This window comes from Lineus longissimus, chromosome 15 (assembly GCF_910592395.1).
Source record: "Lineus longissimus chromosome 15, tnLinLong1.2, whole genome shotgun sequence".
NCBI classification, from domain to species: Eukaryota; Metazoa; Nemertea; class Pilidiophora; order Heteronemertea; family Lineidae; genus Lineus; species Lineus longissimus.
The window spans coordinates 9963598-9974177 of NC_088322.1; the positions used below are offsets into that span (position 1 = coordinate 9963598).

Consider the following 10580-nt stretch of genomic DNA (forward strand, 5'->3'; position numbering starts at 1 on the left):
GCGAAGACCACAATTAATCGACTACAGACTTGATGTGGCTGCACATGTGATGGCCAGAAAAAAGCACCGTACCTAATCTATTAGTCATCCAGTCATAACCAGTGGTTTTAAATATGGCCGGGTCTATTTGGCAAGCCGCTCGCCGAACAGGCATCTTTTTTTGTCCTGTTTGGAGAGCCGCTTGCCAAACAGCACTAAAAAGCCACCCTGTTCGGCCAGCCGGTCTTGCCAAATAGGTAAAAAATCTACCCTGTTTGGCGAGCTGGAGACTTTACTTTAATATTAATGAGTTCGACTCTCCATTCAGGACAAGAAAAAGTCGCTGTTGGGTAAGCCGGGCTTGCCAAGTAGTCACTTCCTTTAAATATACTCCGCCTCTCGATATTTCAAACGAGGTACACGATAATGTTCAAGGGCACAGAGGTTCGAAATGCCTTTTCTTTTAAAGTGTAATAAGCAAATCAATGTCCTAATGGAAATTTTTTTTAAATTAACAGTAACATCGATTAAAATTTTTACCGATACCACATTATAGCTAAAAAGGGACACTTTCATGTATGGCTCAAGATGTTATTTGAAATCATTGAATCATAATTCACCTCGTCACCAACGGGGTACCGCCATCTTACCCAGTTTACATGATAATGCAAATTGTGGCGATACTAAATATAATCAAAATCAAAATCAATGAAAATCACGGTTGCATTTTCAAATTGCCACGTTTGTCGACAGCTGTTCAAGGAGGTATTACACTTTCATCGATTTTGAAAACCGTTCACATAACATACATCAAAAGTGCCTTTTAATATGCGTATATATATTTGCATACATGACATACTCTGCAACATGGCTGACGTGATATCACGTGTTTCTGACGCCAGCGCACACACTGAATGTTTTGTTACGGGAAACCTGCATTTTGATTTTCAGCGCACGAGATAGGCACCGCAAATCAGCATTTTTTCACAATATTTGTGCCACCTTAGATATTGGCTTCAAATATGCGTTCAAGAACTGATCTGAACGATGAAATAGGCCAATTTCTGCATCGTCATTTGATACAATACCACTATTGAATTTATAAGCCATTTAGCAGTTAATTTGACAGCGTTTGCCGCGTCCCATTCGGTGCGTGTTTCGTTTCCAATCCTAACGCATGCGCAATGACAACATGCGATACACCTCCTTCCGGTAAAATGGCAAAGTGAAACCATAAATCATGAAATTCAAGCAGTAATTCAACAAGCTGTATTGATCCAAAAGAGTCAATATGTAGTAAAGAGTAACCTGGTAGTTGATATCGACTATTTTTGTAGTTTTTAGGTAGTAGAAGTAATGAGTGCCAGAGACGTTGACAGGCATCATAAATATCACATAAAGCGTCGACACGCACAGCAAAGATATTACTAAACGACTATCGTGTTGTTCCGTTCTTGAGCTGACAGCTTTAGAATGTAACGCCATCTTTGCCCGTCGTATTCCAAAGAGGATGAGGATGTTGGCAATGACAATAAGGCAACACGGAATGTAGTTATATGCGGTGATGTCATACATAAGGATAAAAAACGTGATGGCTAGAGGAGTGTGGTAAAAGCAATTTGATATGGAGGACTCTGTGAATACATCATTTAGAACTACTCGATGGATACTCAGACAGGCAGACATGACCCAAATTGCATTTATTATAACTATTCGCTTCTTTGCGGTTATATCTGCCCGCTTTAAAGGGTACCACACAATGTAAACTCGTTCCAAAGTGAAAGCAACTATTGTCCATGCTGAAGCAAGTTCCCAAACGTGTCTTAGAAATCCCATTATTTTACATGCTGGTGTTGAGTACGTTACTAAATTGTATGAATGCGCGCCGTTGGTGAGGTAAGCAAGGCCATATGACATCCAGTACGACACTCCAAGGAATAAAATAAACCCTGTGTCGGAGATTGCAAGTGTGCTAAGGTACTGGACTGCTGCATCGGCGCGTTTCCTGGTCCTGATGAAAATTACGAGGGAAAGGGTGTTCCCCATGATCCCAATAAGAAGAATTCCGGGGATGAGGTAACCCTGAATAAAATTGTAGATCTCTAGCACGAGATTCGAGGATGTGAGGTCAGGACTAGAAAAAGTCGTCCCGTGAATCAGAACTGACATGGTCGTCGTTATAAAAGTGTCATTGCAGAGTACACCAGCTTTTACGAGTTACCTCGCCGAACATTGCAGCATATCTCATGCATTGGCTGCAAAACACCTAAAACATATTCTGAACACAAGTATATCATATACCTGTGTAAGCAAAAACATAAAAAGGTGTGAATATTTTGGCCGAAGTGACTGAGGAATTTCAGTAAAAAGTGTAATTATTGTTGGTACTGGTGGCACTGGTGGCGTTTAGTGCGTCCGGTGTTTTGTTGTCATATCGCCAGGTAACAATCGGATACCCTTTTACAGTATCACAGAACGAAACAACGCCATTCATAGAATCAAGCTTGGGTGTATTTTTCTCTCATGTTAAAGTTCCTGGTGATGAATTAATGATACTTCAATAGTCTTCCATGCTGCGCCGACAGACATGTCAGTCAACTGACAAAACATCATCGTTGTTATTGCTATAAACTGTAGCAATCTATAAATTGAATGCTACTATTTATGCCTGGAGTATATTTTTCGCGGCCATGAGGCTAACTCTAAAATTAACCATACCATAATAAATCGGAGCGTCTTGGCTGAAAATTAAACTTAAACGGAAACTCGTGATCAGGGCATCATATGATTGAGTCTGCTGTGGAGATAAATATGGCTGAATTATATATTAGGGGCTCAGCCTTCAACTTTTCTAAGATACGTCAGCAGTGACGACGAAATCAACAGAGTGTTGTGTATATGTGATTTCTTGATAAAATGCGAGTTTGAGGAAAACCATGTTGGTTGAGAATGCTAAGCGTGACTCTGTAAGATGACTATAAAGAACATGTAATACATTTAAATCAGGGTTCAATCTTGCAGGACACAACTTCATGTCTATGGATGATTACCAGTCTAACGCATGCGCAGTGACAGCAGACGATACATCTCCTTCCGGTAAAATGGCAGAGTACAGCCATAAATGATGAAGTTGAAGCAATAATTTAACAAACTGAACTGCTCGAGAAAGGTCATGATGTTGAAGAGAAGTTGATGATATATGGGATTCAAAACTGATGCAGTTTTCAAATAATAGAAATAGTGGGTGCCAGACACGGAGAGAGGTGACATAAAGACAACATAACATGTCGAGACCAGGAGCAGAGATACCAACAGGCGGTTGTAATGTTGTTCTTGTCTCGAAGTTACAACTTTTGAATCTATGGACGTATTTGCTCGTCGTATTCCAAACAGGATGAGAGTGTTGGCAATAAATATAAAGCAACATGGAATATGGTTATAGACAGCAATATCGTACATAAGTATCCAAAATGTAATTGCCAAAGGGGCATTGTAAAAACAATTCGATATGGATGATTTTGTCAAGATATTATTTAAAACCAATCGATGGATACTCAGGCAGGCAGACATGACCCAAATTGCAATAATTATAACTGTTCGCTTCTTTGCGGTTATATCTGCCCGCTTTAAAGGGTACCACACAATGTAAACTCGTTCCAAAGTGAAAGCAACTATTGCCCATGCTGAAGCAAGCTCCCAAACGTGTCTTAAAAATCCCATTATTTTACATGCTGGTGTTGAGTACGTTACTAAATTGTATGAATGCGCGCCGTTGGTGAGGTAAGCAAGGCCATATGACATCCAGTACGACACTCCAAGGAATAAAATAAACCCTGTGTCGGAGATCGCAAGTGTGCTAAGGTACTGGACTGCTGCATCGGCGCGTTTCCTGGTCCTGATGAAAATTACGAGGGAAAGGGTGTTCCCCATGATCCCAATAAGAAGAATTCCGGGGATGAGGTAGCCCTGAATAAAATTGTAGATCTCTTGTACGAGATTCGAGGACGTGACGCCAGGCACTGACTGTGTCATTGCAGTGCTTTGGATGGTTTATTGCTCGATAACATGACAACAACCAGCCAAATCATGAGGTGCATCAGCAGTAAACACATGAAAATGCTATATAATCTATGATTTTTTACTCATGATTTTGAATACAGAGTTTCGCTGTGAACACTTGTAATTTGTATGACTTTTAGTACAGAGTGTCGCTGTGAACACTTGTAATTTGTATGACTTTAGTACAAAGTGTCGCTGTGAACACTTGTAATTTGTATGACTTTTAGTACAGAGTGTCACAGTGGACATTTGTAATTTGTTGAATTACAGGAAAGAAGAGCCCTTGAAGTAGGCATAGAAATGGATTTTTGTTCACAAATTGTCAAAATAGTTTTTTAGGCCTCGATGATCAAAATTGACAAATCATCGACAAAGTGGGTGGAGAGATGAACATTCGCCACATTCATTTCAGGCTATTCTTCCACCTTTCGATCAGGCTATAAGATGACTGGGGACTTGAAAATCTCAGTAATTTAACTTGCAGAAGCATTCCTGATGAAGTAAAAAAAGCAGACCGTACTTCGTGAAGTTTTGGAGGATCTCAATGTTACAGTGGACAACCTCAGATGAAGGAAAACGTACATATTAAGTATCAACACGTCTGTGGCGAAATCGACTCACGATCACCGCAGCATTCCACTACCTGTCACAACGATTGATGGGCTGAAATAGTTCCGTTGTTAAGGATAAGCTTTCCAGTGTTAGTGATTTGCTATCCGATGATTTTAATCTCCGAACATCAACTCAATCAAGCTACGGCAGAATTTGTCAACTTGTTATGATAAGCATTGATATTTGTGAATCTCTCTACGGTATTTAAAGCCGCTCTTGCGAGTCCATATTTGTGTATATAAATACATCATGATCAATCGAAAACAAGCTAATGCTAAATCAAGGTTTCTTTATGAAGAAGCAATGAATTATTTTCTGCTCTGGAAAGGTAGCATCTATAAAAATTAACATACATGTAACTGAGTTGGCTTTTTTCAACCCTCGAAACGATTCTGCTACTTTACTCAGTGAGGATTCCCTTTGGAGTTCTGCACCCCCATTGATGAGTATTTGTTTTCTTCTGTCAATGATTTGAATTTTACATTATATGTATTGACAAGTTACCAATGAGTGGGCAAAAGCCTGTCATCGTACACTCGTCAACGAGGCATACAATAGGTTTATCCTTATCAAAATCTGGTTCAGTTTCAAATCGACGTATTAAAGGCTTACGACATTCGTTAAAAATCTGAAATTCGTAATTTGAAAGTTTCCAATACGCCAATACGTACTGATTATAAATTTCAACATTGCAATTAATTTGACAGCTGCTATACAACTAACGATAGATACCAATTTGCAGCAAAAATGCATGCAAAGTCATGATAACTGTACAACGGCTTTGTGCGTGACTAAATTTCTCGCTTCCTGACCCATGAGTACATACGAACGGCGTACCCCCTTTAAGCCGAAACGAATTGCGTGGAGTCGCTGTATCCATGAGCAGCAGTTTAACGCATGCGCAGTGAAAGCAAACAGTACACTTCTTTCCGGTAAAATGGCAAAGTGCAGCCATAAATGATGAAGTTGAAGCAATAATTCAACAGACTAAACTGCTCAAGAAAGGTCAGGATGTAGAAGAATAGTTGGTTATATTTGGGGTCTACGACCTCTGCAGTTTTTAAGTAATAGAAGTGGTGAGTTCCAGAAACACAGAGGGGCGTCATGAAGACAACATAGGATGTCGATATCAACAACAAAGAAACGATCAGACGATTGTAATTTTGATCATGTCTCGAGGAAACAACTTTTGAATCTAAGGACGTATTGGCCAAACGTATTCCAAGAAGGATGAGAACGTTTGAAATGACTATGACGAAACACGGAATATAGTTGTAAATGGTCACGTCGAACAAAATTATCCAAAACTTGCTTGCAAAAGAAGTGTTGTAAAAGCAATTAGAATTTCCTAAAACATCATTTAACACCAATCGATGGATACTCAGACAGGCAGACATGACCCAAATGGCGATTATTATAACTGTTCGCTTCTTTGTAGTTATTCCCGCCCGCTTTAAAGGGTACCACACAATGTAAACTCGTTCCAAAGTGAAAGCAACTATTGCCCATGCTGAAGCAAGTTCCCAGACGTGTCTTAGAAATCCCATTATTTTACATGCTGGTGTTGAGTACGTCACTAAGTTGTATGAATGCGCGCCGTTGGTGAGGTAAGCAAGGCCATATGACATCCAGTATGACACTCCAAGGAATAAAATAAACCCTGTGTCGGAGATTGCAAGTGTGCTGAGGTACTGGACTGCTGCATCGGCGCGTTTCCTGGCCCTGATGAAAATTACGAGGGAAAGGGTGTTCCCCATGATCCCAATAAGAAGAATTCCAGGGATGAGGTAGCCCTGAATGACATTGTAGATCTCGAGCACGAGATCCGAGGACCTGACGTCAGGACTAGAAAAAGTCGTCCCCTGAATCAGAACTGACATGGCCGTTGTTATAGACGTGTCGTTGTACATCGTACAGGAACACCAAGCTTTTGGATGCAGAGGCACACGAATTCTCACATTGGAACGTTTACGTCATGCGATCGCTAAAGAACGTCCAAAACGTATTCTGAACATAAAAATATCATATATTTACCTGTGTAAGCAGAAACATAAGAACGCTGTGATTCGTGCACTTGGCCGAAGAAACAAGGAAACCTAAGTGAAAAAGGTATGGTAGTACCTAGTGTTTGTTTGGTGATGTTGCAGACAGGTCACATCGCCAGGTAAAAGGTGGATTAAAGGACATGTATATTGATGGCGTCTTGCACGTCGTGAACAAAGCAACTTGAACCCTTTGCAATATCGTAGAACGAGAAGTATTCTACAGATCGGGTGCCTTTTCCCATCATCTTCATGTTCCTGCAGGATTCTCATCGATGTTACATGTACTTCTCTAGTAGCCTGCGTCAACTTATAAAATGTTATAATTTGTTATTGCTATATCTGTAGCAATCTATAAATGAATGTCTGTATTTATGGTGTCTGCGATCACAAGGCCATTAGTTATAAGTTTTAAATAGACCACTAGTAGAAAGATGTCTGAACATTTCATCCAGATTGGTGGAGAAATAAACCGTACAGAGTGGAAAATGTCCGAATTCAATGCACTACGTCAATGTACACAAATACATACAAAAAATATTTCGTTACCATGATTACTAAAATGAAAATATCCGGGTTGGTTTTGAGGTGAAGACCAGTAAAAACCTAACCTGAAAGAAATTTGACCAGTAGTTCGCCCTCCAGACCCCAAAACGATGCGGACATAACATTTACGAATGGACCAAGGAGAAACGAACTTTCCGTGTATTTGCATACTATATTTTTCGCCCTTAGGGTGATGACGCAAATGCGGTGACATTGTGGAGTATTTGAAGGAATTTCTCTCCACTGGCTACTCACTGAAAGAGTTGTGTCGGGTGGCATTACTGGGCGCCATCCGCAAACCATTAAAGGCGAATGTCATGTCAGATGATCTCGAGTATCCAACACAACTGAAGAAGTACATTATTTTCCAGGAAACCGAATTCTATTAGCTACATCTACTTCTATCGTGTGATAGGAAATCTATGTCCCATGGAGAGACAGTCTCAGCTTATTGTCCAATGACTTGAAAGATGTATGATTACAGTATAAGCGAATGGTTTTATACAATCCTGCCAGTGCAATACTGTCTATTTTGTATCTGCGGACTCCCCCTTAATGGATCTTACATACGGCCGCTTACATGCATCTCACACTGGCAACCATTTAGTCCAGCTAAACTAGATTTCCTGTAGCTTTCTCCTTTTAGAAAATGTTGAACATTTTCTTGAGCTCATCGCGAAAGAAGGGCAGGGTACACCCGTAAATGATGAAATTAATACAATAATTGAGGTGGCTAATCTGCGCGAGAAATTTTCCAAGATATTGAAGAAACCTGACGAACTTGGCATCAACAACTGGCGCTCGAAGGGCCAGAGCATAATACGTCCACGCGGCGGATGCAGGGGTTAGAAAAATTACAAACAGGGTCGAAACCGACAGGAGAGATAGAATTACCCTTAGATCTTGCGTTGCTGACTTCGTAATTTTTTCCGTCTTGTCGATTTTCGACCGTCCGATGCCGATCAGGATTAAGATATTGCTGATGAAAATCAGACAACTGGGGATGTAGTTGTAGAGAATGACGTCGATTTGGTACAAAACAACTCGGGTAAAGCTTGGAACCAGATAGAAACAGATGTAAAAGTGGTTAAAATAGACTTCGAATAAGACTAGCCGTTGTATGCTCACAGCCACAGATAATAAAAGGAGTGTAGATATCAGGATTTTGCGTTTCTTTGGGATTATCGATAGTCTCTTTAGCGGGAACCAAACTATGACTGCTCGTTCGATGGAGAACGCCACGATCGTCCACGCGGAGAAACATTCGAAGACATGAGATAGAAACGGGAGGAGTTTACATGAAACGTTTGACATCAGCCATAAGTTGACGGAGTATTCCCCATGTGTGACCTGATTTAATCCCGAGGTCAACCAACTTGTTAGCACACCGTACGTGATGAGCTCGGCCAGGTCCGACACGGACAGGACGCTAAGATACTGCACTGTGGCATCCCGGCGACGCCTTGTCCTCCAAAAGACCACGATGGATATGACATTGCCGATGATGCCACCAATAAGAACACTAAGGATGACATAGCCTTCAGTGAAGGATAATATTTTCATCAGATTTCGCAAGGCTTCGCTGTCCTCCACTTCTTCCTGAGCAGGCGCTGTGCGGGAGCCTGCGTTGAGATCTATAGACGTATTCATCCTTGTTTGTTGATACGCATGCTATAATGGCCGCAGCAGCTCATCCCTTTCTAATTCGAACTGGTATATCCTCCAGGAACTTCTTCTTTGCTGCGCATTTGCATAAACATAAAGGTACATTGTATAGTTTTCCTACTTATCCTCGATCCAACTTTAAGGGTTGACCATAGGCACCGCCATTTTGGCTAGAACTTGAAGCAACCTAAAGCCATAGAACTCCTTCAAAATGAAGTGGACGAACATTTAAAACATTGGAGGCTGTTCTCCGGGAAAACAAAGATCAGATTCCCTTACTTGAAATTGGCATTCGCTTCGTTTTGATAGCGGTCTAATTGCTTTCTGATTTAAGATTTTAGTCAAAATGGTGGTGCCTACCTCAACTCTTAAAGTCATAAACAATGTGAGAAATGGAAATCACGCATGCGTGAAAGATTCACTTATGTTCAGAATGACATTCGGAATGTCCATATGCATGTATATACGGTATACCGTACAATGTATGCCGTACAGCTCTATGTACATTTCAACACCTGCCGACATGTTAAACAGATTGAAAACTGTCAATAATCCGCCTTTGAGAGGCAAGAAGCCGTTTGAATGATAAACACTGCGTAATGTCTGCGATGACTTTGTGATCTCGCGTGAAATTAGCAGCTCATCAGCAAAGGCTAAAATTGCATGTAGTCAACTATCAAACAATGGTTTATTCTTGGCAAAATATACGTACTATCTAAAATTATCATTTAATAATATTCGGAGGTATTTTTATAACACAGGGGAAGTGATGGAAGTTCAAATATATAAGTTGGATTAAGGGTTATTTTCGTCATTTATGAGAGTTGAGTTGTTTGACATAATATGCGTATACATGTAGCCTATATGCAATGTAACGGGTGTCTCAAGAAAAGTTTCCCTAAATTAGTTCAGTAGTTTGATTAGCCATTCAATTGTTTTAAAAGGAGTTGCATGGTCATGTAAAGGAAGTAGGCTCAATGTTCAGTTTTCAACTTTAGCCCCCCCCCCTTTTCAACGCCATCCCTCTTCTTCTCAAATCTCCTTCCTGGGGGTACTGAGGTTTCAGCCAGAAGTTTGAAGCCCCAAAACTCACAGCATGGGTCACATTTCCCTGCATTTATGTCGTCCTTGTATGAAGACATCGAGTAATGGCCTCCCTTTCCTTTGCCTAATCGCCAGATTACACCCCTTAGAGTTATTTCCCTGGGGCTATTTGAAAGCCGCAGAAGATGCGGAAACATTTCAAGGGTGATAATCAACCAAGTATCTGCCATGGTTCACTGTATGTGATCTACAGGAAGACCATAACGGTCTAAGATTAACAAGAATGTTTTTACCTGAAAAGAAGTTTGAACATGGCATTTACCCCCTCCCTTGTGTTTATAGTCTAGTCAAAACATTGATATTTATTTGATAGATCAATGTTTTTACCTGAAAAGAAGTTTGAACATGGCATTTACCCCCTCCCTTGTGTTTATAGTCTAGTCAAAACATTGATATTTATTTGATAGATCAATGTTTTTACCTGAAAAGAAGTTTGAACATGGCATTTACCCCCTCCCTTGTGCTTATAGTCTAGTCAAAACATTGATATTTATTTGATTGATCAATGTTTTTACCTGAAAAGAAGTTTGAACATGGCATTTACCCCCTCCCTTGTGCTTATAGTCTAGTCAA

General features: G+C 40.4%; 1 protein-coding gene across 2 annotated transcripts; it reads right to left on the bottom strand.

The window, feature by feature from the left end:
- Positions 1-5012: 5012 nt before the first annotated feature.
- On the bottom strand, positions 5013-9444 carry LOC135499709 (neuropeptide SIFamide receptor-like). 2 transcript variants are annotated; one of them, XM_064790643.1, is made up of 2 exons: positions 9264-9444; positions 5013-8978 (listed from the first exon to the last, which is right to left on the bottom strand). In XM_064790643.1, the coding sequence occupies exon 2, from the start codon at positions 8886-8888 to the stop codon at positions 7881-7883; it is 1008 nt and encodes a 335-aa protein (XP_064646713.1). In that variant the 5' UTR covers positions 8889-8978; positions 9264-9444; the 3' UTR covers positions 5013-7880. The 2 variants fall into 2 exon arrangements, with proteins under 2 accessions (XP_064646713.1, XP_064646714.1); XM_064790644.1 differs by having other exon boundaries at positions 9383-9417.
- Between the last annotated feature and the right edge of the window lie 1136 nt (positions 9445-10580).

What these genes read in the sequence shown, in the direction of transcription:
- LOC135499709 (XM_064790643.1), bottom strand. Translation starts at nt 8,888, where the DNA reads ATGAATACGTCTATAGATCTCAACGCAGGCTCCCGCACAGCGCCTGCT.